This window comes from Ranitomeya imitator, chromosome 9, assembly GCF_032444005.1.
Source record: "Ranitomeya imitator isolate aRanImi1 chromosome 9, aRanImi1.pri, whole genome shotgun sequence".
Lineage (NCBI taxonomy): Eukaryota > Metazoa > Chordata > Amphibia > Anura > Dendrobatidae > Ranitomeya > Ranitomeya imitator.
In genome coordinates, this window is record NC_091290.1 from 5,673,781 (window position 1) to 5,701,304 (window position 27,524).

The window sequence follows — 27,524 nt, forward strand, 5'->3', positions numbered from 1 at the left end:
CGGATGATGATGAGGGCGGATGATGATGAGGGCGGATGATGATGAGGGCGGATGATGAGCGCCGGACTCACGCGAGAAGACCCCGGTTTATGTGTCCAGGGGTGGAAGGAACTGCGGGGGCTGCAGGGTGGCGGGAGCCCGAGGAGCCGAAACGTCCCTGTGGCCTCTATGAAGAGACCATTACTATTAAACACTGCTGGGGCCCCTGGAGATGCTGCATTGGGGCCCCCGAGCTCCAGGTTAGACCACCCGATGTGTCAGCAATGTGTATTGGAGTTTAGGCTTTTCTCACTTTTTGCTTTTCAGGATCTCTTGCTGTCGGTGCTTTGAGAACCTGGTCTTACATGGGGCTGCTAGTGCAGACCTTACATGGGGCTGCTGGTGCAAGTGTGACAGACCCTCAGCTGTGAAGGGTTTAATCCTCTGGGAAAGAACAAGACCATTCTGGTCACCAACAGCAAGCAGAGATCTTGGGAATGGTGAGGAATGAAAGCACTGGAGGGACTTATAAAGAGGGGCGCAGGGGGGTGCGGGGCGACGCTCAGGCCTCGTGGCGGGGCACGTGCACACGGAGGATGAAGTGGAGGCCATTGATTCCATGCGGTGGCCGTGGCCTCGTTGTACAGGGTTACCATAGTAACCGTGCTGGATAATCTTGGCTCCTTTTTTTCTGATCTGCAGCTCACGCCACCGAAAAGATAAGAAAAAAGTCTAATGATATAGTATATGGTGTGTGGAGAGGACGGGACGGAGGCGCCATCATCACCGGCCATGGTCTGACTGCTCATCACTACTGTCAGGACCTCTGCTTGCTGTCACTAAATGGAAACCGTCACTGTAACATGAAAAAGCAGAACATCCTCCCGTCTCACACAGCTGGGGGGTTGTTACAGGTGCATTAAACAATCCAGCGGAAGGAACAGCTGCATACAAGTCTCCTGCACAATACATTGTGACAAACTACCAGCACAGGACACAGGTTTGTGCTGCTGATTCTGGTTTATGAAGGACCATATACATTGTAACAAACCCTCAGCGATGGCAGCAGAATTAGGTCAGCACTGATCGTCGGCCTTATGGGATTAATTATAACTGGGGAAGTGAGAAAGAGCTGACGTGTCAACCTCCATTGCAGTAAGGATCTCTGTAGTGACCAGGTAATTTAACAGGATCTGCTCTGAGAGCCAGACACTAAGACTGGGATCCATTTATGCAGAGGCGGAGGAGTCCACTTCCCAGGGATAGCGCTTCCTCTGATCAAAGCACGATTCTGAGACAGTTTCAACATTGTAGCGAAACAGTGCATTCACTCACATCACCGTAATGGCGGCAGAACCCCTCCGACCTAATATTGGGCCCATAGATGCTGCTATCCATGTCATGATTCATCTCTATAGACAGGTAAAGTCGCAATATCTAACGCCTGGGACCTCCTGAAAGTTGGGGATCTCATAAACGTCTAACAGACCTTGCACATCCCACAACAGCCCCCACATGAGCTCCCCAAGGGGATGTCTGTGGGCATCAGAATTCTGGTTAGGTCCTTTGTCAGTCCTGTAAGGTTCACCTTGTTATTGTTCTGTCCATTTCCATGAGGTTTACTTCCCTCCACTAAGCTCTGAGCCAGTTCCATGACATCAGCTTCAGTACTTCTTTATCCCTGTTATTTTATGTCATTGTTTGTACCTTATTGTTTTGTTTCCATTTTGGATCATCTTTGTTCATTCGTTACACCCTGTTTACCTTTCGCTTTGTTCCTCTTTCTCTATAGACTTCACTCCTAAAGCCGTACGCCACCTGTAACGGGCGTCCAATCGGACGGTATAAACGATTGGTGGCAGCAGCTACGAGTTCCTTTTATTATTGTGGAGTTGGCAGTGACTTACTGGGGTGTACACAGTGGTTTGTGAAAGTATTCATACCACTCCCTTGGCTTTTTTCATGTTTTGTTAGTATGTCACATCCCGGAATTTCACTATTTTTTGGAGGGTTTGTGTCCGTTCATGACAACTGTGAACATTTGTTTTTCTTCTTTTTTTGTGAAGCAAACAACTAGGAAAAAATAACAAAACTTCAATGTGCAGAAGTCTTCACCCCACTTCAGTCAGTACTGTGTGGAGCCTCCTTGTGCAGTAATCACGGCTGCGGTCTCTTTAGATAAGTCTCTATGAGATTTCCACATCTTCCGCTGGGATTTTTACTTATTCCTCAAGACAAAACTGCTCCAGGTCAGATGTTTCCTCTGTGAGCAGCCATCTTCTCGTCTGACCACAGATTCTCCAGTGGATGAAGGTCGGGGCTGTGACTCGGCCGCTCCAGGACATTTCCACGTTTCCCCTTACACCGCCCAGTGTTGCTTTAGCCGTATGCTTTGGGTCATTGTCTTATTGGAGGGTGAACCTTGGTCCCAATCTCAAATCACTGACAGACTGAGACAGGTTTTGCTCAAGAATATCCCTGTATCTCACATCATCCATTTTCCCTATCCTGCTCCAAAAAAAACGTCCCCACAGCAGCATGTGGCCACCACCATGTTTCACTGTGGGATGGTGGTCTTGAGTGATGAGCAGTGATGGTTTGGCGCCAGACATAGCATTTACCTTGGTGGCAAAAAAGTTAAATTTTGGTCTCCTCTGACCACAGCACCTTCCTCCATACATTTGCGGAGTCTCCTACGTCTTTTGGCAAACTCAAAATTACCCTTACAGATTTTGTGTGTCTGTAAAGGCTTTTTTTCTCCTTTGTCTCATTGGGGGACACAGGACTGTGGGTGCATGCTACTGCTGCCAGGAGGCTGACACTAAGTAGTTTAAAAAACAATTATCTCCTCCTCCAACATATACACCCTGACACTGGCCGAGACAGCTCCACTTTATGCTTAGTGTCCATAGGAGGCACATCTCTGGGTTTTTCCCCAGATTCTTTCCCTTTAAAACTATGACGATGAGACAGGGGCGAAGAACCCTTTTGAAGTGGTCTGATCTCCCCAAACCTACAACAGGCGAGCACATGGAGTGTCGCCTCCACGTATCCTCCCTGCGACGTGGGAACACTTGCCGGACTTGCCCATGTCCACCCTAAGGTAACGAAACCCTAGGCTGTACAGGCACACATAGTCTGTCCGTGCAGCCTTCACTTCATCACCGCTGTCAGTGCATTGGTGACTATGAGAGGCAGATGTCCCTCTCCTCACCTCCTGAAAGGGTGACTGAGTTAGGGTGCCTGCACCGTCTTATACAGAAGCCCCCCTCTGACCTTGTTTTCGGCGGTGGTGGGCTGGAAGGCTCCGACAGCGCTATGATTTATCTTTTCTGCCAGGATGGCGTGGGTTCATTCCGCAGCAGTGGCGCTGCTGGAAACTATATCCCGGGTACTTCCCCGGGCGCCGGCTAATCAAGTCCCCGGCTCTTGACATGTTAGGCCGCGGGCGGAAGTCCCGCCCCCTTTTTACCGCGTCTTCTTCCGGCGGTCACGCCCCCCTCCCCGGGAAGGATCCAGGAGCGAAAATCTAGGCCCCGGCTTTTGCCTGAAGTAGGCCGCAGCCGGAAAAACCCTTCCCCCTCGCGGTGGATCCACCCTCCAATCGAGCGCACTGTGTTATAAGGATGGCGCCAACACTTCTCCCGGTGACAGCCTTCACTACAGGCACGGGGCCACAGGACTGGGGTAAGTGCTACTCCCCCCAGCCTGACAGCTGAAATACTTGATTCAGCAGCATTTTTTTGAGGGTGCGATTGTCAGCACCAACAGCAGAGTCACCATGTCTAGAAAGACTAAGTCTCACAAGGTTTTATATACCACGTGTGTTGCCTGTCGGTCTGCTTTTCCGCGTGCCCAGAGCAACCGTCTCTGTGAGGCCTGCGATTCCGAGCGCGCTCAGGAGCCCTCCCCGTGTCTCTGTCCAGTGCGCCTGTATCTGAGATGGCGGTGTTTCCTCCTGATGGGTCGCATCCTTGACACAGTCTATGTCGTCCTTAACTAAGGCGATCAAGTCCCTCCAGACCCCGCCTGGGGCCAGTGACGACGGTTCATCTGTCTTAGAAAAATCCTCCGGTTCACAGGAACCTCCGGCCTGCAAGGGCAGCGCTCCCTCTAGGCAGACGCGGGGGAAACAAACCCATACAGCGTCTCTCGGTCCGTCAGGTGCATCTGCATCCTGGAGTTCCGTGTCCCATTCTCCCTCTCCTGCTGAGGTGAGTGAACATGGTTTGGACTATGACTCCGAAGGTTCTCTGGATTTAGAGGCTCCTGATTACCAAGAGTCAGTAGACAGCCTCATCGAGGCCGTTAATCAAACCTTGGGAGTGGAGGACGAAGCCACCTTGACTTCCGGTCATGAGGTGTCTTTTAAGAGGTTCAAGCAGCCTCATAGAATTTTTTCCGCTCATCCTGAATTTGAGGACCTAGTCCAGCATCACATGGAATGGCCGGACAGGCGCTTCTCGGGTCAAAAAGCTCTAAGTGCAAGTTATCCTTTTTCCCCTGAGTTACGTAAAAAGTGGGCGGAATCTCCTGCGGTAGATCCACCTGTTTCTCGGTTGGCTTCTAATACGCTCCTATCCCTGCCTAATGGTTCCTCTATTAGCTCTCGCGCCCTCTTTTGCGGCGACCTGGGTTGCCAAAGCCATGATATCCTGGTCAGAGTCTTTGACCAAGGTTCTTCAGGAATAGAGGATTACCGATAGATGTGACGGAAATGTCAAATCAGATAGCTTTAGCCGGAAGTTACCTGATCAATGCATCCTTGGATGCAGCAAATTGTGCTGCATTGGCAGCTGCTAATGCAATATCCATTAGAAGGGCTCTATGGTTGAGAACTTGGCGAGCGGACTCTACCTCAAAGAAATCTCTTACAAGTCTCCCCTATCAGAGCGGCCGACTTTTTGGCGAAAAGTTGGATCAACTCATTTCAGATACCACAGGAGGAAAGAGTAATTTTCTCCCACAACAAAAAGTTAAACAGCCGTTTCATCGCCAATTTCAGGCGAGGTTTAAGCCCTTTCGTAACTCCAAGTGGACCACAACAGCAAACCCTGTCGCTCTAGCCAAGACACAGACCATCAGGTCTCATATAGAGCCAACCCATTGGGAAGAATGCGGTCCCAATGGCCAAGGTCAAGGGGATCTAGATCCCATCGGTCCTCAGCCAAATGACTGGAGGCATCCGCGGCTCGTTTCCAACAGAGTAGGCGGTCGTCTGCTCCTGTTTCATCAGTCTTGGCTTACCGTCGTTTCCGACAGATGGGTAAGAGACCTGGTGTCTTCAGGGTACAAGATAGAGTTCCTCTCTCTTCCCCCGAGCCGGTTTTTTCCATCCTGTCTCCCCCGTTCAAAAACCAGTATGCAAGCGTTGGTCAAAGCCGCCGAATCCCTTCAGATCAACGGGGTCATTTCTCCCGTCCCAAAGGAACAAAGGTTTCAGGGGTTTTATTCAAATCTGTTCATCGCTCCCAAAAAGGACGGAACAGTAAGGCCCATTTTGGACCTAAAGTGTTTAAACAAATTTGTCTGCATTCGTTGGTTCCGAATGGAATCCCTCCGGTCAGACATTGCGGCTATGGAAAAGGGAGAATTCCTAGCCTCCATAGATATTCAAGATGCCTATCTTCATATCCCCATATTTCCTTCACATCAAAAGTTTCCTACGTTTTTCCATAGGCAATCGGCACTTCCAGTTCACAGCCTTGCCCTTCGGGCTTGCCACTGCTCCCAGAATATTCACAAAGGTAATGGCAACAGTTGTCTATCCTGCATTCTCAGGGCGTAGTCATCATGCCATATTTAGACGACCTTTTGGTAAAAGGTTCAACTTTTCGGGCATGCGAGGAGAATGTCAACATTACTATGAATACTCTGTCTCGCCTAGGGTGGCTAGTGAAGTTAAAGAAGTAGTCTCTGGTGCCATCCCGGAAAATTTCTATTCTAGGGATGGTCTTCGACACCTCCCGAGGTCTGGCTGTCCTCCCCCAGAACAAGGTACTGACCCTCCAGCAGAAAGTGAGGGTCCTTCGCCAACCAGGCGCCCTCACGATCAGGTTTTGCATGAAGGTCTTAGGAAAGATGGTGGCAGCAATAGAGGCAGTGCCTTTTGCGCAACTCCATCTTCGCCCTCTCCAACATGTGCTTTTAACATCCTGGGACAAAAGTCCATCCTCTCTCAATCTCAGGTGTCGTCTGTCTCCCCAGGTCAGACAAGCTCTGACATGGTGGACAATGAGTCCCTCTCTGCAGCAGGGGAAGCCTTTTCCCCCGCCCATTGGCTGGTGGTCACAACGGATGCCAACCTGCTCGGTTGGGGAGCAGTATTTTGCCACCACACAGCCCTGGGACGCTGGTCCTCAAGGGAGTCAATCCTTCCGATCAACCTGTTGGAGATTCGGGCGATTCGGCTGGTTCTGCAGCACTTTCATCCCTTTCTGGCAGGCCACCCGGTCAGGATCCAATCAGACAATGCCACGGCGGTGGCATACATAAATCACCAGGGAGGCACCCGCAGCAGGGCAGTTATGCACGAGGTGAAACAAGTCCTCTGCTGGGCCGAGATGAACCTCTGTTATCTCGGCGGTTCATATTCCGGGCAAGGAAAATTGGGCAGCGGACTTTCTCTGCAGGCAGGGCCTTGCGTCCGGGGAATGGTCTCTCCATCCCGACATTTTTTTGCAGATATGCCAGCGTTGGGAAACCCTGGATGTGGATCTAATGGCCTCAGTATTGAATGCCACGGTACCCAGGTTCATTGCCCGGTATCGAGATCCACAGGCAATAGCGGTGAATGCATTAGTTCTACCTTGGAACCAGTTTCGGCTCCCATATCTGTTTCCCCCTCTGGCACTACTCCCGAAGGTGGTCAGGAAGGTCAGGATAGAGGGAGTTCCTGCAATTCTAGTGGCCCCAGATTGGCCTCGTCGGTCATGGTACGCAGACCTGGTGCAGTTGCTCGCCGAAGCTCCGTGGCGGCTGCCTGCCCATCCGGATCTTCTGTACCTTCCTTCTTGCCAAAGGTGGTTTCCTCGTTCCACATTAACGAGGATATTGTCTTATCTTTTGTCCAGCACCAGCGCATCGTGTGGAAAAAGCTCTCCATACGTTGGACCTAGTGAGAGCTCTGAGGAGATAAGTTTCAAGGACTGCATCTTTTCATCAGACAGATGTTCTGTTCGTTCTTCCTCAGGGTCGTAGGAAGGGACTCGCAGCCTCAAAATCTTCCTTAGCCAGATGTATACGATCAACTATTCAGGAAGCCTACCGTATCAAGTGTACGGTTGTCCCGGCTGGGATCAAGGCGCACTCCACTCGAGCAGTGGGGGCTTCCTGGACGCTTCGGCACCAGGCATCAGCAGAACAGGTTTGAAAGGCCACAACCTGGTCCAGTCTGCACACCTTTGCCAAGCATTATAATATTCATATTCAGGCCTCTGCAGATGCAAGTCTGGGTAGAAGGATTCTTCAGGCAGCGGTAGCACACCTATAGGCGGTAAGTGCCTAGGGGCTTATTCAGCTGGGTTTTCTTCCCACCCAGGGACTGCTTTGGGACTTCCCACAGTCCTGTGTCCCCCAATGAGACGAAGGAGAAACATGGATTTTTGTGTTACTCACCGTAAAATCCTTTTCTCCGAGTCGTTCATTGGGGGACACAGCTCCTGGAGTTATTCTAGACATGTTGTCTCTATATTAATGCTGTTTTACTTTCTCTCCTACTGCTTTTGCACCAAACTGGAGCTGTCTCTGCCAGTGTCAGGGGGTATATGTCGGAGGAGGAGCTATTTTTTTTTTATCTACTTAGTGTCAGCCTCCTGGCGGCAGTAGCATACACCCACAGTCCTGTGTCCCCCAATGAACGACTCGGAGAAAAGGATTTTACGGTGAGTAACACAAAAATCCATGTTTTCTGCCCACTCTTCCATAATGGTCTTATGGACAGATGCTCCAGTCTCTTCTTGGGAACTCTGCAGTTCCTTCAGGATTACCTTTGATCTCTTCTGCCTCTCTGATTAATGCCCTCCTTTCCCGGGCTGACAGTTTTGGTGGGCGACCCTCTCTAGGCAGTTTTGTTGAGGTACCATGTTCTTACCATTGGATGATAATGGATTTGATGATTCTCCAGGGAGTTCATCAGAGATTGGGATATTTTTTTTATAACCCAACCCTGACTTGTATTTCTCAACAACCTTGTCCCTGACTTGTTTTTAGATCTCCTTGGTCTTCATGGTGTTGTTTGGAGCGCTCATTGGTCTTCGCAGTGTTGTGCTGAGATCTCCTTGGTCTTCACGGTGGTGTGTGGAGATCTCCTTGGTCTTCACGGTGGTGTGTGGAGATCTCCTTGGTCTTCGTGGTGTTGTGTTGAGATGTCCTTGGTCTTCACGGTGGTGTGTGGAGATCTCCTTGGTCTTCATGGTGTGCCGTTGAGATGTCCTTGGTCTTCACGGTGGTGTGTGGAGATCTCCTTGGTCTTCGTGGTGTTGTGTTGAGATGTCCTTGCTCTTCACGGTGGTGTGTGGAGATCTCCTTGGTCTTCGTGGTGTGCTGTTGAGATGTCCTTGGTCTTCACGCTGGGGTGTGGAGATCTCCTTGGTCTTCGTGGTGTTGTGTTGAGATGTTCTTGGTCTTCACGCTGGTGTTTAGAGATCTCACGGTGGTGTGTGGAGATCTCCTTGGTCTTCGTGGTGTTTGGTTAGTGGCCCCTCTTGTTAATGGTGTTGCAGCCTCTGTGGCCTTTCAGAAAAGATAAAGTGTATATACTGACAGACGTGTGACACTTAGTTAGCACACTGGAGGATGTCACTAAGCATTGGACTTTAGAAGGGAATTGCTGGCACCAAAAATTTTTAGGAGCTTCATAGCAAAAGGGGTGAATACATATGCACATGCCAATTTTTAGTTATTTGAGCCCATAAATGTAATGTATGCCTATATTTTTCTTACTTTCCTAAGGCTACTTTCACACTTGCGTTGGTACGCGGCCGTCGCAAAGTGTCAGCGCGACGTACCGACGGACGTTGTGCAAATTTGGCAAAACGTGGGCAGCGGATGCAGTTTTTCAACGCATCCGCTGCCCATTCTAAGTCCCGTGGAGGAGGGGGCGGAGATCCAGTCGCGCATGCGCAGTAGGAAATGGCGGATCTGACGTACTAAAAAACGTTACATTGAACGTTTTTTCGTGCCGGCGGTCCGCCAAAACACGACGGATCCAGTGCACGATGGATGGCCACCCGTCACAATCCATCGCTAATACAAGTCTATGGGAAAGTGCAGGATCCTGCATTCTCAAAAAACAATGGATTGTGACGGAAGCTGAAAAACGCACGTGTGAAAGTAGCCTAACTTCAGTGCTGTTGCAAAGCGTCTCATAAATATTTTCCTAATGTTCACAAAGCCATTTTGCTATTCATATTTCATGTATTTCATATTAGACAATGCTTTGGCACGATAGAGTGCAACCTTTCTTTGTATATTGTGTATGGAGGTAGCTGCTCCGGGTATGCCCCTATTCACACTAGTTTGGATGTGGAGGTAGCTGCTCCGGGTATGCCCCTATTCACACTAGTTTGGATGTGGAGGTAGCTGCTCCGGGTATGCCCCTATTCACACTAGTTTGTATATGGAGGTAGCTGCTCCGGGTATGCACCTATTCACACTAGTTTGGATGTGGAGGTAGCTGCTCCGGGTATGCCCCTATTCACACTAGTTTGGATGTGGAGGTAGCTGCTCCGGGTATGCCCCTATTCACACTAGTTTGGATGTGGAGGTAGCTGCTCCGGGTATGCCCCTATTCACACTAGTTTGGATGTGGAGGTAGCTGCTCCGGGTATGCCCCTATTCACACTAGTTTGGATGTGGAGGTAGCTGCTCTGGGTATGCCCCTATTCACACTAGTTTGGATGTGGAGGTAGCTGCTCCGGGTATGCCCCTATTCACACTAGTTTGGATGTGGAGGTAGCTGCTCCGGGTATGCCCCTATTCACACTAGTTTGTATATGGAGGTAGTTGCTCTGGGTATGCCCCTATTCACACTAGTTTGGATGTAGAGGTAGCTGCTCCGGGTATGCCCCTATTCACACTAGTTTGGATGTGGAGGTAGCTGCTCTGGGTATGCCCCTTGTTGTGAATTCCGCTCTTGGGCTCCCTCCGGTGGTTGTAAGTGGCACTTTTGTGAGTTCTGCTCTTGGGCTCCCTCTTGTGGTTTCTAGTGGTATGGCTGCTCCTTGGAGTTAGCTGTCTTCAGCTGCCTCCACTTATCTTCTCTTCTGCTCAGCTATTTAGGCCTGGCTCTTTCTCCAGCCAGTGCCACTTGTAAATGGTTCCTGGTTGGATTCACATCTCTTTGGAGTTCCCTGTTATCCTGACCAGTTCAGCAAAGCTAAGTTTTTGCTTGCTCTTTTCTGTCCACAGATTGTGGACTTATCCGTTCTGTGCTTTCTTTGTTTGTCCAGCTTATCAGTGTGAATTAATTCTGTCTTGCTGGAAGCTCTGGGAGGCAGATTTGCCCTCCACACCTTTAGTCAGGTGTGGAGATTTTTTGTAAACTCTGCGTGGATTTTTGTAGTGTTTTATACTGACCGCACAGTATTCCATCCTGTCCTATCTATTTAGCTAGACTGGCCTCCTGTGCTCATCCTGGTCTCATCCTGTGTATGTCTTTTCCCTCTCCACTCACTGTCATTATTTGTGGGGGGCTAATCTATCCTTTGGGGATTTTCTCTGAGGCAAGTTAGCTTTCCTGCTTCTTTCTTTAGGGGTAGTTAGCTCTTAGGCTGTGACAAGATGCCTAGGGAGAGATAGGAGCATTCCACGGCTACTTCTAGTGTTGTGTTGAGCTTAGGGACTGCGGTCAGTACAGTTACCACTTCCTTCAGAGCTCGTTCCATGTTGCTCCTAGACCACCGTATCATAACAGCCCCTATTCACACTAGTTTGTATATGGAGGTAGCTGCTCCGGGTATGCCCCTATTCACACTAGTTTGCCAGTCGTTTTTCTGTCTTTTCTGTCATTTCAGTGCTAATACGACATCAGACACAAAGCGATGACACAACTATTTACACACAGGTTGTAATGTAACGCAATAGGTAAAAAGCCACGGGGTGAATACTTTGGGAAGCCACAGTATATATGTTCCATGTGTTGGAATCGGAGGTGTATATGTTCCCCAGTAGTCGGCCTAGTAGTGGAAGCCGCCGCGTCCATCACTTGTCAGTCAATTCCGTAATTCCTCTGATGATTGGAGGCAGCGGCGGAGGGCAAGTGATCTCCCCAACTGTTACCCCTAGCAAAAAGGTGATGGCGGGGGGATCTGTGTACGACCCCCTCATAGTTTCCTCCTTGACAATTGGTGGCAGTGGTGGCATCTGCGCACCTCACCCCCTTCCCAAAAGGCCCCAACACTGGACACCCCCTTTATACAAGACCAGACTCCCACAGGGGTGGTCACCTGGTTTTGCTGAGGGTCCGATCTGCCCAGTTTTGTAGTGATGCTCTGCTCCCCCGTTTTCCTGATCTGTGTACCCGCTCCTCTTAGTGGGGTCACGCAGAGCGGCTGATGCCAGTCTCCTCCTGTGCTGCCCCCCGCACTGCGACTGCCTGTTCCCTGGAAGCTGCAATCTTCCTGCTGACACATGTAAGGGCCCGGCCGCCGGGGGTCTCCTGCTTGGTGGGACAGAGCTGTATGAGCGCCGCCGTCACTCAGATCAACTGCTGAGAAGCCGAAGGACGATAATAGCGCAGGACGCAGCGCGACGTCACAGCAGCCTGCACCCGCACCATGGAGATCAGGCCACTGCTGCAGAAGAAGGCGACGTGATGAAGCTCAGCAGACAGTATCACACAGGATAGGATTAGATACACGGCTCAGCAGACAGTATCACACAGGAGAGGATTAGATACACAGCTCAGCAGTCAGTATCACACAGGAGAGGATTAGATACACGGCTCAGCAGTCAGTATCACACAGGAGAGGATTAGATACACGGCTCAGCAGTCAGTATCACACAGGAGAGGATTAGATACACGGCTCAGCAGTCAGTATCACACAGGATAGGATTAGATACACGGCTCAGCAGTCAGTATCACACAGGAGAGGATTAGATACACGGCTCAGCAGTCAGTATCACACAGGAGAGGATTAGATACACGGCTCAGCAGTCAGTATCACACAGGATAGGATTAGATACACGGCTCAGCAGACAGTATCACACAGGAGAGGATTAGATACACAGCTCAGCAGTCAGTATCACACAGGAGAGGATTCGATACAGGGCTCAGCAGTCAGTATCACACAGGATAGGATTAGATACACGGCTCAGCAGTCAGTATCACACAGGAGAGGATTAGATACACGGCTCAGCAGTCAGTATCACACATAGGATTAGATACACAGCTCAGCAGTCAGTATCACACAGGATAGGATTAGATACACGGCTCAGCAGACAGTATCACACATAGGATTAGATACACAGCTCAGCAGTCAGTATTACACAGGATAGGATTAGATACACGTCTCAGCAGACAGTATCACACAGGATAGGATTAGATACAGGGCTCAGCAGACAGTATCTCACAGGATAGGATTAGATACACGGCTCAGCAGACAGTATCACACAGGATAGGATTAGATACACAGCTCAGCAGACAGTATCACACAGGAGAGGATTAGATACACGGCTCAGCAGTCAGTATCACACATAGGATTAGATACACAGCTCAGCAGTCAGTATCACACAGGATAGGATTAGATACACGGCTCAGCAGACAGTATCACACATAGGATTAGATACACAGCTCAGCAGTCAGTATTACACAGGATAGGATTAGATACACGTCTCAGCAGACAGTATCACACAGGATAGGATTAGATACACGTCTCAGCAGACAGTATCACACAGGATAGGATTAGATACATGGCTCAGCAGACAGTATCACACAGGATAGGATTAGATACACGGCTCAGCAGACAGTATCACACAGGATAGGATTAGATACACGGCTCAGCAGACAGTATCACACAGGATAGGATTAGATACAGGTCTCAGCAGACAGTATCACACAGGAGAGGATTAGATACAGGTCTCAGCAGACAGTATCAAACCAGGGATTCAAGCTTCAGGAGGCTAATTTGCATATTCCAGGTGCCTTCTGGGAGAAGCGAAGTCTCCCTAAGCTAGAAGATCGTTGGGTACAGCCGGGACCAGCTGCTTCGAAAGCATCACCAAACCTGTAGGACATTATTGCAAGAGAGCTTGGCTGAGTAGATTACACAAGAAGGAAAACACACAGCAAGTCAGCAGGATCTAGGAGCAACATGGCAGATGTGACAACCTACATGGTGAGCTGCAGCATGTGCTACATGTTCACAGATCGACCAGAAGAAGAATCCAATTTCACCTGTCAGAAGTGTAGACTAGTGGCCCTTTTAGAAGAAAAGGTGCGGGGTCTGGAAGAAAGAATAGCAACTTTGAAACTCATCAAAGAGAATGAAGACTTTCTAGACAGAACAGAAGCATCTCTACTGGTCACAGAAGGTGCAAAAAGTGTCAGAGAACCTCCAAAAGCAGATGAGTGGAAGTATGTGACCAAAAGAAGCAAGAAGACCATGGAGAAATCACCAACCACACAACTGAAGAACCGATATCAAATCTTTGTAGAGGATGAAGATGGCACACCTAAGAATGAAGCAATACCAGCAAGCAAAAAAGAAAAGGGCACACAGCAACAAGTGACAGCAAAAAGTACAGCCAAGAAGCAACGAAGAGTGGTGGTGGTGGGAGACTCACTACTGAGAGGCACCGAAGCAGCCATCTGCAGACCGGACATAACTGCAAGAGAAGTATGCTGCCTTCCAGGTGCGATGATCAAGGATGTGACCGATAGGATACCAAAGCTCTTCAGCTCCAAGGACGTCCACCCATTTCTTCTGATACATGTTGGCACCAATGACACGGCAAGGAAGGACCTACCGACAATCTGCAAGGACTTTGAAGAGTTGGGGAAGAAAGTAAAGGAACTGGATGCACAGGTAGTTTTTTCTTCTATCCTTCCAGTAGACGGGCATGGCACCAGGAGATGGAACAGGATCCTTGATGCAAACAACTGGCTAAGACGATGGTGCAGACAACAAGGATTTGGATTCCTGGACCACGGTGTGAATTACTGGTATGATGGACTCCTCGCCAGAGACGGACTACACCTCAACAAACCTGGGAAACACACATTCGCCAGAAGACTCGCTACACTCATCAGGAGGGCGTTAAACTAGAAGAAGAGGGGACGGGAAGAAAAACATTAGACTCGTACAAAGACGACCCAGGAAAACATACTCAGAAGGGAGGTAAGAACATTTCTAAAACAATCCACAGTGAGGAGATTGGAACAAAACAAAATCCTCTAAACTGCATGCTCGCAAACGCCAGAAGCCTGACAAACAAGATGGAAGAACTAGAAGCAGAAATATCTACAGGTAACTTTGACATAGTGGGAATAACCGAGACATGGTTAGATGAAAGCTATGACTGGGCAGTTAACTTACAGGGTTACAGTCTGTTTAGAAAGGATCGTAAAAATCGGAGAGGAGGAGGGGTTTGTCTCTATGTAAAGTCTTGTCTAAAGTCCACTTTAAGGGAGGATATTAGCGAAGGGAATGAGGATGTCGAGTCCATATGGGTTGAAATTCATGGAGGGAAAAATGGTAACAAAATTCTCATTGGGGTCTGTTACAAACCCCCAAATATAACAGAAAGCATGGAAAGTCTACTTCTAAAGCAGATAGATGAAGCTGCAACCCATAATGAGGTCCTGGTTATGGGGGACTTTAACTACCCGGATATTAACTGGGAAACAGAAACCTGTGAAACCCATAAAGGCAACAGGTTTCTGCTAATAACCAAGAAAAATTATCTTTCACAATTGGTGCAGAATCCAACCAGAGGAGCAGCACTTTTAGACCTAATACTATCTAATAGACCTGACAGAATAACAAATCTGCAGGTGGTTGGGCATTTAGGAAATAGCGACCACAATATTGTGCAGTTTCACCTGTCTTTCACTAGGGGGACTTGTCAGGGAGTCACAAAAACACTGAACTTTAGGAAGGCAAAGTTTGACCAGCTTAGAGATGCCCTTAATCTGGTAGACTGGGACAATATCCTCAGAAATGAGAATACAGATAATAAATGGGAAATGTTTAAGAACATCCTAAATAGGCAGTGTAAGCGGTTTATACCTTGTGGGAATAAAAGGACTAGAAATAGGAAAAACCCAATGTGGCTAAACAAAGAAGTAAGACAGGCAATTAACAGTAAAAAGAAAGCATTTGCACTACTAAAGCAGGATGGCACCGCTGAAGCTCTAAAAAACTATAGGGAGAAAAATACTTTATCTAAAAAACTAATTAAAGCTGCCAAAAAGGAAACAGAGAAGCACATTGCTAAGGAGAGTAAAACTAATCCCAAACTGTTCTTCAACTATATCAATAGTAAAAGAATAAAAACTGAAAATGTAGGCCCCTTAAAAAATAGTGAGGAAAGAATGGTTGTAGATGACGAGGAAAAAGCTAACATATTAAACACCTTCTTCTCCACGGTATTCACGGTGGAAAATGAAATGCTAGGTGAAATCCCAAGAAACAATGAAAACCCTATATTAAGGGTCACCAATCTAACCCAAGAAGAGGTGCGAAACCGGCTAAATAAGATTAAAATAGATAAATCTCCGGGTCCGGATGGCATACACCCACGAGTACTAAGAGAACTAAGTAATGTAATAGATAAACCATTATTTCTTATTTTTAGTGACTCTATAGCGACAGGGTCTGTTCCGCAGGACTGGCGCATAGCAAATGTGGTGCCAATATTCAAAAAGGGCTCTAAAAGTGAACCTGGAAATTATAGGCCAGTAAGTCTAACCTCTATTGTTGGTAAAATATTTGAAGGGTTTCTGAGGGATGTTATTCTGGATTATCTCAATGAGAATAACTGTTTAACTCCATATCAGCATGGGTTTATGAGAAATCGCTCCTGTCAAACCAATCTAATCAGTTTTTATGAAGAGGTAAGCTATAGACTGGACCACGGTGAGTCATTGGACGTGGTATATCTCGATTTTTCCAAAGCGTTTGATACCGTGCCGCACAAGAGGTTGGTACACAAAATGAGAATGCTTGGTCTGGGGGAAAATGTGTGTAAATGGGTTAGTAACTGGCTTAGTGATAGAAAGCAGAGGGTGGTTATAAATGGTATAGTCTCTAACTGGGTCGCTGTGACCAGTGGGGTACCGCAGGGGTCAGTATTGGGACCTGTTCTCTTCAACATATTCATTAATGATCTGGTAGAAGGTTTACACAGTAAAATATCGATATTTGCAGATGATACAAAACTATGTAAAGCAGTTAATACAAGAGAAGATAGTATTCTGCTACAGATGGATCTGGATAAGTTGGAAACTTGGGCTGAAAGGTGGCAGATGAGGTTTAACAATGATAAATGTAAGGTTATACACATGGGAAGAAGGAATCAATGTCACCATTACACACTGAATGGGAAACCACTGGGTAAATCTGACAGGGAGAAGGACTTGGGGATCCTAGTTAATGATAAACTTACCTGGAGCAGCCAGTGCCAGGCAGCAGCTGCCAAGGCAAACAGGATCATGGGGTGCATTAAAAGAGGTCTGGATACACATGATGAGAGCATTATACTGCCTCTGTACAAATCCCTAGTTAGACCGCACATGGAGTACTGTGTCCAGTTTTGGGCACCGGTGCTCAGGAAGGATATAATGGAACTAGAGAGAGTACAAAGGAGGGCAACAAAATTAATAAAGGGGATGGGAGAACTACAATACCCAGATAGATTAGCGAAATTAGGATTATTTAGTCTAGAAAAAAGACGACTGAGGGGCGATCTAATAACCATGTATAAGTATATAAGGGGACAATACAAATATCTCGCTGAGGATCTGTTTATACCAAGGAAGGTGACGGGCACAAGGGGGCATTCTTTGCGTCTGGAGGAGAGAAGGTTTTTCCACCAACATAGAAGAGGATTCTTTACTGTTAGGGCAGTGAGAATCTGGAATTGCTTGCCTGAGGAGGTGGTGATGGCGAACTCAGTCGAGGGGTTCAAGAGAGGCCTGGATGTCTTCCTGGAGCAGAACAATATTGTATCATACAATTATTAGGTTCTGTAGAAGGACGTAGATCTGGGGATTTATTATGATGGAATATAGGCTGAACTGGATGGACAAATGTCTTTTTTCGGCCTTACTAACTATGTTACTATGATAGGATTAGATACAGGGCTCAGCAGACAGTATCACACAGGATAGGATTAGATACACGGCTCAGCAGTCAGTATCACACAGGATAGGATTAGATACACGGCTCAGCAGTCAGTATCACACAGGATAGGATTAGATACACGGCTCAGCAGACAGTATCACACAGGATAGGATTAGATACACGGCTCAGCAGACAGTATCACACAGGATAGGATTAGATACACGGCTCAGCAGTCAGTATCACACAGGATAGGATTAGATACACGGCTCAGCAGTCAGTATCATACAGGAGAGGATTAGATACACAGCTCAGCAGTCAGTATTACACAGGATAGGATTAGATACACAGCTCAGCAGTCAGTATCACACAGGATAGGATTAGATACACGGCTCAGCAGTCAGTATCACACAGGATAGGATTAGATACAGGGCTCAGCAGACAGTATCACACAGGATAGGATTAGATACAGGGCTCAGCAGACAGTATCACACAGGATAGGATTAGATACACGGCTCAGCAGACAGTATCACACAGGATAGCATTAGATACAGGGCTCAGCAGACAGTATCACACAGCATAGGATTAGATACACAGCTCAGCAGTCAGTATCACACAGGAGAGGATTAGATACACAGCTCAGCAGACAGTATCACACATAGGATTAGATACACGGCTCAGCAGTCAGTATCACACAGGAGAGGATTAGATACACAGCTCAGCAGACAGTATCACACAGGATTAGATACAGGGCTCAGCAGTCAGTATCACACAGGATAGGATTAGATACACAGCTCAGCAGACAGTATCACACAGGATAGGATTAGATACACAGCTCAGCAGACAGTATCACACAGGATAGGATTAGATACACGGCTCAGCAGACAGTATCACACAGGATAGGATTAGATACACGGCTCAGCAGACAGTATCACACAGGATAGGATTAGATACACGGCTCAGCAGACAGTATCACACAGGATAGGATTAGATACACGGCTCAGCAGACAGTATCACACAGGATAGGATTAGATACACGGCTCAGCAGACAGTATCACACAGGAGAGGATTAGATACACAGCTCAGCAGTCAGTATCACACATAGGATTAGATACACAGCTCAGCAGACAGTATCACACAGGAGAGGATTAGATACACGGCTCAGCAGACAGTATCACACAGGAGATGATTAGATACACAGCTCAGCAGTCAGTATCACACATAGGATTAGATACACAGCTCAGCAGACAGTATCACACAGGAGAGGATTAGATACACGGCTCAGCAGTCAGTATCACACAGGAGATGATTAGATACACAGCACAGCAGACAGTATCACACAGGACAGGATTAGATACACGACTCAGCAGACAGTATCACACAGGAGAGGATTAGATACACAGCTCAGCAGACAGTATCACACAGGAGAGGATTAGATACACAGCACAGCAGACAGTATCACACATAGGATTAGATACACAGCTCAGCAGACAGTATCACACATAGGATTAGATACAGGGCTCAGCAGTCAGTATCACACAGGATAGGATTAGATACACAGCTCAGCAGACAGTATCACACAGGATAGGATTAGATACACAGCTCAGCAGACAGTATCACACAGGATAGGATTAGATACACAGCTCAGCAGTCAGTATCACACAGGAGAGGATTAGATACACAGCTCAGCAGTCAGTATCACACATAGGATTAGATACACGGGTCAGCAGACAGTATCACACAGGATAGGATTAGATACACGGCTCAGCAGACAGTATCACACAGGATAGGATTAGATACACGGCTCAGCAGACAGTATCACACAGGATAGGATTAGATACACGGCTCAGCAGACAGTATCACACAGGAGAGGATTAGATACACAGCTCAGCAGTCAGTATCACACATAGGATTAGATACACAGCTCAGCAGACAGTATCACACAGGAGAGGATTAGATACACGGCTCAGCAGACAGTATCACACAGGAGATGATTAGATACACCGCTCAGCAGTCAGTATCACACATAGGATTAGATACACAGCTCAGCAGACAGTATCACACAGGAGAGGATTAGATACACGGCTCAGCAGTCAGTATCACACAGGACAGGATTAGATACACAGCTCAGCAGACAGTATCACACAGGAGAGGATTAGATACACAGCTCAGCAGACAGTATCACACAGGAGAGGATTAGATACACAGCACAGCAGACAGTATCACACATAGGATTAGATACACAGCTCAGCAGACAGTATCACACAGGAGAGGATTAGATACACGGCTCAGCAGTCAGTATCACACAGGAGATGATTAGATACACAGCACAGCAGACAGTATCACACAGGACAGGATTAGATACACAGCTCACCAGACAGTATCACACAGGAGAGGATTAGATACACAGCTCAGCAGACAGTATCACACAGGAGAGGATTAGATACACGGCTCAGCAGTCAGTATCACACAGGAGATGATTAGATACACAGCACAGCAGACATTATCACACAGGACAGGATTAGATACACAGCTCAGCAGACAGTATCACACAGGACAGGATTAGATACACAGCTCAGCAGACAGTATCACACAGGAGAGGATTAGATACACAGCACAGCAGACAGTATCACACATAGGATTAGATACACAGCTCAGCAGACAGTATCACACAGGAGAGGATTAGATACACAGCTCAGCAGACAGTATCACACAGGACAGGATTAGATACACAGCTCAGCAGACAGTATCACACAGGAGAGGATTAGATACACAGCTCAGCAGACAGTATCACACAGGAGAGGATTAGATACACAGCACAGCAGACAGTATCACACATAGGATTAGATACACAGCTCAGCAGTCAGTATCACACAGGAGATGATTAGATACACAGCACAGCAGACAGTATCACACAGGACAGGATTAGATACACAGCTCACCAGACAGTATCACACAGGAGAGGATTAGATACACAGCTCAGCAGACAGTATCACACAGGAGAGGATTAGATACACGGCTCAGCAGTCAGTATCACACAGGAGATGATTAGATACACAGCACAGCAGACAGTATCACACAGGACAGGATTAGATACACAGCTCAGCAGACAGTATCACACAGGACAGGATTAGATACACAGCTCAGCAGACAGTATCACACAGGAGAGGATTAGATACACAGCACAGCAGACAGTATCACACATAGGATTAGATACACAGCTCAGCAGACAGTATCACACAGGAGAGGATTAGATACACAGCTCAGCAGACAGTATCACACAGGACAGGATTAGATACACGGCTCAGCAGTCAGTATCACACAGGACAGGATTAGATACACAGCTCAGCAGACAGTATCACACAGGAGATGATTAGGTACACGGCCCAGCAGTCAGTATCATACAGGATAGGATTAGATACACGGCTCAGCAGTCAGTATCACACAGGAGAGGATTAGATACACAGCTCAGCAGTCAGTATCACACAGGATAGGATTAGATACACAGCTCAGCAGACAGTATCACACATAGGATTAGATACACGGCTCAGCAGTCAGTATCATACAGGAGAGGATTAGATACACCGCTCAGCAGTCAGTATCACACATAGGATTAGATACACGGCTCAGCAGTAACTCTCTGGACCCTTGACACAGTTCTGTTTATTATAAGAATCTCCAGTAATCCATCAGATCCGGTTCTGGCGACCTTTTGCTGTTACAGTGGAATCTCCAGAGGAAGCCTGATCTCCAGCACAGCAGACACAGGAGAAACTGTTACAATGTGTCATTACTTCTCTTAAAGGGACAGAACTCCATTTTCATTTAGCCTTATTCTAATTGGCCACAGGTTTGCCTCTGCTGCCATTTCATCGGTTGTCAGCGGTAACACTTCTGTGTCCACATGGCGTTATATAGAGGTAAATAAACTATTAACCCATTCATTTTCGGAGACAGATTGCACAAAATCTTCAGGATCCCATGATTATTATTATTATGTTGTTGAGACGACAGAGGGGCCATTTCTATGGTCGGTATTAATAGCTGGGTTCCCAGGTTGATGGGAGTCACATAATGTCTTTTATGGAAATCTGCAGAATGAGGGTTATAGTTCCCTGCGGCGTGCAGACTATACGGCTTATGTGTATGTATGCAATATAGGAGAAAGTATTCACACCCTTCAAGATGTTTCTGATCTGTGCACACATTGTAATGTCGCACCTGTGGAAATCGTTAGGACCAACAGGAATATCCCCACATGCAGAAGTGCGTGCCCCCTATAATGATCAATCTGTGACGGAATATTCGCCGGCCGCGCTCCCGGCTCAGATGAGGACGCAGTGGTCCTGATGATAGTGCAGCCATTAATGAGGAGCATCTGCAGGCGGGAGGACTTTTTATACCATTTTATTAATATGTTTTTATGTGCAGATATGTTGAGGTTTGACCATCGACAATATGAACGTTTATCCAACAGTTGCACGTTCCCGTCACGATGTCATATACAAATCTCTGCTATCCGGGAAGTTTCCACCTCCGGCCTCGTCTCATGACTCCCATTCATCACTTGGGGGTTTTGTAGTCACTTTTCTTATTTGTCTTTTTGCGCCAAATTCTTCAAAATGAAACTTTGCCTTCTACTGTTTTTTCCTCTTTTTTGAGCAAAATGTTGCACAACCCTTTAAACAGTCGCACTCGCGTTTAACATTTGTGTATAAAAGAAATCACTCCTGTGGGGGAGGGTTATTTGGGGTCAATTTGCGCCAAAAAAAAGTGACTTAAGTCCGAAATAATTAGCCACAAACTGCTGGATTACAAAATCCGCACTCACAATAACGGATGGATAGAACAGATAGAAAAGTGACGAACAAGTAGAAAATAGACTTTAAGAACAAGTTTGGCACAAAAAAAACAGCCTGAATCCAGCAAAAACGAGTGACATATTGAATCGAGCCCTTACACGTAAGGTAAAAATATTGGCGAGCAGTTCCGGAGGGCTATATGGATGGCTATCTGCACAGGATACATTGTGACAGCATCTAGTATAAAATCTCCAGCTGTAGTGATATCTTCAGGAGGAGGGGCAGGTAGAGAAAGCACAGAGATCAAGGCATCACAGGTTCCGCGGGCAAACGACGACACGGGGGATGGGAAAAATGCGGGTTATCTTTAATTCCATCTTCGTATGCATCCAGTGAACTGATATAAAGAGAGGGAAGGGTTAATCCAAACCTATTGTAACACCGCTACATATTAACCATATAATCTATATCCTCATAGGAAAGCAATAAGCCCCTCGTCTCCCCCTCTGCAGCCTATGGCTGTCGCCCCAGCATTGCCCCTGCTCCCTCCTACGTCCTATTGTGGTCCATCACCCCAAAACCAGATGTGTACAATGGGCCCAGGTAAATTTCCCCTTTGTGATCCCCATCGTCTGATCTAAGGATGGGGGAGTAGTCCAGACCAGGGGAACCAATATGGAATATATTGAGGGAGGTCCATTTACGTGATTCCCAGACCCCGCCGCTCTGCCAGCACTCACCACTCCTCTTTGGCAGCGCTGCGGCTGGCGATGAACGGCACGACCTCTCTGTCCGCTCTTCCCACTTCAAGATGATTCTTCTCCAGGTTTATTACACACTAGGAAAATAAGTGACATCAGGCAATGCTGATCCCAGTGATTCCGGGCTGCAGAATTATTAGTGGTTGCCCCTGGTTACAGCACAATGAGCCCTCATAGATACATTGTATCCAGTGCAGGGGGCACAGCTGATGTCATCCATATACATCCGGACCGTACTGGTGGACACACGCAGAATCTCAGCCCTGTGCAAGAACAATAATTGGGCCCTCTGCAGTCCAATAACTTATTATGATGTACAATTCCCCCTGTTTTAGATGTAAAGCCCCCCTCGCCTCTTGGACCCCTGTTGCCCCAATATGTCCTCCCCTGCAGACCCTCTTACCTTCAGGGAGCGCAGAGCCTGGAGCCCCAGGGAGAAGTTGCGCTCCTTGTCATCTGCAGAGAAGAGGCAGAGATGTGAGGACCCCTCTACAAACAATGCAAAACATCCCCCCAGGACTGAGCTTCCACCCCTCTCCGTGTTAATGACAAATTGGTGTGAGCGGTGGGGAAGATAAAGATATCCTCCCCGTGAACCGTGACATGGTGTCTGTGTGTAATACTTGCAGCACACGTGTGACAGCCATGTGCCGTATCAGTAGCACATGTGCCAGCGCCTGGGAAGCAGTAGTACAGTTAGATCTGTTCCCCTGTGCCAGGTGCTGGACGAATGATGAGTTATATTCAACTGATAACAGCGATGGCAGGAGCGGGTGATGTGAGTTCGTCACCCCTGCCTGCTCTATAAATAAATAAAACGGCGTGGGTTCCCCTGTATTTTTGTTAACCAGCCAGGCAAAACAGCTGGGGGCTGCAACCCTGTTTTTTTAATTAATTAAATAATTGCCATGGGTTCCCCTCCATTTTTGACAACCAGCCTTTCTAAAACAGACAGCTGGGGGCTGGTATTTTCAGGCTGGTAACGGGCCATAGATATTGCCCCCCCCCCCCAGGATAAAAGTAGCAGCCTGCAGCCGCCCAGAAAAGGCGCATCTATTAGAAGCTCCAATTCTGGCTCTTTGCCTGGCTCTTCCCACATGCCCTGTAGCGGTGGCAAGTGGGGTTCATATTTGTGGGGTTGACGTCACCTTTGTATTGGCAGGTGACATCAAGCCCACGGCTTAGTATTGGAGAGGCGTCTATAAGAACCTATCCATTACTAATCCTATAGTTATATGTAAATAAAAACATAGCCAGAATATAGTCCTTTATTAGAAATAAAACAAAATACAGTTTTCCATTTTTATTTAATAATAACAAACACAGTTATACTCACCTACGCCTATTCCATGGGAGTATAACTTATTTTTAAATAAAAATAGAAAAGTATGTTTTGTTTTATTTCTAATAAGACTTTTATTCTGGTCGTGTCTTTATTTACCATGTAACTATAGGATTAGTATTGGATAGATGTCTTATAGACGCTTCTCCATTACTAAGCCATGGGCTTGATGTCACCTGACAATACAAAGGTGACATCAACCCCACAAACATGAACCCACCTGCCACCACTACAGGGCAAGTGGTAAGAGCCTGGCAAAATGCCAGAATTGGTGCATCTAATAAATGTGCCTTTTCTGGGTGACAGCGGGCTATTTTTTTTAATCCTGGGGGCCAATATCCATGGCCCCTTTATAGTCTGAGACTACCAGCCCCCAAGTGTCAGCTTTAGCTTGGCTGGTTGTAAAAAATTGGGTGACCCCACGCCGTTTAAAAAAAAAAACAATTATTTAAATATTAAAAAAAAAAAGAAAAACAGCTTGGGGACCGCTCTATTCTTGATAACCAGCCTTGCTAATTCTGACAGCTAAGGGTTGCAGCCCCCAGTTGTCAGTTTTGCCTGGCTGATTATCAAAAGTACAGGGGAACCCACGGCGTTTATTTATTTATAGTGTAGGCGGCGGCTGATGAATACTCCCATCAGCCGCCTCCTGCTCTCACTGTTAGTAGCAGCAGGTGTAGGCTGATAGGAGTAATAGTCACATGAGCCGCCGCCTGCTGTTGCCGTTATCAGTTGAATATAACTCATCATTCTCTGCTGATTGTCGGCAGAGCAGGGGAGAATAATTAGATCTGTCTTCAACACCCGGTGCCGGGGAGCAGCGCTAACTGTACAACTGCTTCTCAGGTGCCTGTGTATCCGGATGACATCCATGTGCACGTGTGCGGGATGTTTTGCGCCCATGCTGCTGTTAAAAAAACAGACATGTCAGCGTGTTTTGTCCACAGACACATGATCCGAAAAACACTGATGTGCACAGACGCGTGTAAGTGTCTCCGGTATGTGTGAAAACTGTCACCACACGCACCAGACACAGTGACGTCTGAAAGAGACCTAATAGCCACGAATCATGCAGCCGCAGGGACTCGAACATCCGAGCACGCCCAAAACACTCTGATAACACCCGGGCATGCTCAGATAACACCTTTTCCTAGCGCGTTCACTCATCACTATAACATCTAACCCTTGGGGATGATCGGCTGAGCGTGTGGCATCTAGTACGCACCGATCACAGCGGCGCTGCAGTCCAGGGACATGTGGCCCAGCGTCACCGTCACACGATCTACCTGACCGATGCTCTTCACATTGTATGGCAGAGATAAGATCTCCTCCTCTTTCTTGTAGGACCTGAAATGTTCCTTCAGCCTAAGATAAAGGAAAAGAAGATGTCACATCTCCGATTATAACGGCCCGGATCCGGACGTCTTCCAGGGATTCAAGCAGGTGTAATCATTGTATTATGAGAAGATCGGTTCCTTTTCATGCCTGCTTGCTGTCAGTGAATCTCTCTGCTGAGAATTTTCTACAATTGTATTCAGTCTAGGCAATCCTCTGTGAGATGGACATCTGGGGCTCCAGATTCATTTTACCTGCACTGATACATTGTAACGCATCACGTGAACTGAACTTGGTCTGAACGTTTTTCAACCTCTAGAGGTCACTGAAATAATTTTATAAAGGATCTGTCACGAGATTTAAAAATATAAACTGCATCAGCTCAATTTCACCTGATGAGGCTGCTGTACTTACTATGATGACTCCTGATGGAAAGGCTGTATGTGTAAATTTATAAATAATCACCTAGCCTGATTGACAGCTCCTCATTGTCCTCCCTGCAGAGATCTCACACTGCTCAGCATAAGCTGCAATTCTCCAACAGACTGATGGGAGGCAGAGACTGGATAGCTGTCAAGCTGGGTGGGCAGTGGTTGGATAGCTGTCAGGCTTGGTGGGCGGGAATTTGATAGCTGACAGTCAAACATCAAACTGGGTAGGTGGAGTGTGGATAACTGGCAGGTTGGGTAGGTGGAGATTTGAGAGCTGTTGGGTAGGTGGAGATTTGAGAGCTGTTGGGTAGGTGGAGTGTGGATAACTGTCAGGCTGGGTGGGTGGAGATTGGATAACTGTCAGGCTGGGTGGGTGGAGATTGGAGAGCTGTCAGGCTGGGTGGGTGTAGATTGGAGAGCTGGGTGGGTGGAGTTTGGAGAGGTGTGAGGCTGGGTGGGTGTAGATTGGAAAGCTGTCAGGGTGGGTGGAGTTTGGAGAGCTGTCAGGCTGGGTGGGTGGAGTTTGGAGAGCTGTCAGGCTGGGTGGGTGGAGTTTGGAGAGCTGTCAGGCTGGGTGGGTGGAGATTGGAGAACTGTCAGGCTGGGTGGGTGGAGATTGGAGAACTGTCAGGCTGGGTGGGTGGAGATTGGAGAACTGTCAGGCTGGGTGGGTGGAGATTGGAGAACTGTCAGGCTGGGTGGGTGGAGATTGGAGAGCTGTCAGGCTGGGTGGGTGGAGATTGGAGAACTGTCAGGCTGGGTGGGTGGAGATTGGAGAACTGTCAGGCTGGGTGGGTGGAGATTGGAGAACTGTCAGGCTGGGTGGGTGTAGATTGGAAAGCTGTCAGGGTGGGTGGAGTTTGGAGAGCTGTCAGGCTGGGTGGGTGGAGTTTGGAGAGCTGTCAGGCTGGGTGGGTGGAGTTTGGAGAGCTGTCAGGCTGGGTGGGTGGAGATTGGAGAACTGTCAGGCTGGGTGGGTGGAGATTGGAGAACTGTCAGGCTGGGTGGGTGGAGATTGGAGAGCTGTCAGGCTGGGTGGGTGGAGATTTGAGAACTGTCAGGCTGGGTGGGTGGAGGTTTGAGAACTGTCAGGGTGGGTGGAGATTGGAAAGCTGTCAGGCTGGGTGGGTGGAGATTGGAAAGCTGTCAGGGTGGGTGGAGATTTGAGAACTGTCAGGGTGGGTGGAGATTGGAAAGCTGTCAGGCTGGGTGGGTGGAGATTGGAAAGCTGTCAGGCTGGGTGGGTGGAGGTTTGAGAGCTGTCAGGCTGGGTGGAGATTTGAAAGCTGTCAGGCTGGGTGGAGATTTGAGAGCTGTCAGGCTGGGTGGGCACAGACTGGAGAGCTGTGAAGCTGGGTGGGCGAAGATTGGAGAGTTGTCAAGTTGGGTGGGCAGAGATTGGAGAGCTGTCAGGCTGCGTGGATGGAGATTTGAGAGCTGTCAGGCTGGGTGGGCGGAGATTTGAGAGCTGTCAGGCTGGGTGGGCGGAGATTTGAGAGCTGTCAGGCTGGGTGGGTGGAGATTTGAGAGCTGTCAGGCTGAGTGGGCGGAGATTTGAGAGCTGTCAGGCTGGGTGGGCGGAGATTTGAGAG

The 27,524-nt window shown here is 47.8% G+C and overlaps 1 protein-coding gene and 1 long non-coding RNA gene across 2 annotated transcripts in view; one reads left to right on the top strand and one right to left on the bottom strand.

Annotated features, from left to right (window-relative positions):
* Positions 1-43: 43 nt before the first annotated feature.
* LOC138648831 (uncharacterized) lies at positions 44-25,846 on the top strand. The gene is made up of 3 exons (XR_011315195.1): positions 44-239; positions 682-979; positions 25,511-25,846. It is a non-coding gene; the product is annotated as an uncharacterized lncRNA (long non-coding RNA).
* Positions 21,653-27,524, bottom strand: part of NRIP3 (nuclear receptor interacting protein 3) — a 66,071-nt gene continuing 60,199 nt past the window's right edge. The window contains exons 4-7 of the mRNA XM_069738776.1: positions 25,392-25,531; positions 23,228-23,280; positions 22,804-22,901; positions 21,653-22,460 (exon numbers count right to left, since the gene is read on the bottom strand). Coding sequence (XP_069594877.1) covers positions 22,367-22,460; positions 22,804-22,901; positions 23,228-23,280; positions 25,392-25,531 — 385 coding nt within the window. The 3' untranslated portion in view covers positions 21,653-22,366. The remainder of the gene's footprint in view (positions 22,461-22,803; positions 22,902-23,227; positions 23,281-25,391; positions 25,532-27,524) is intronic.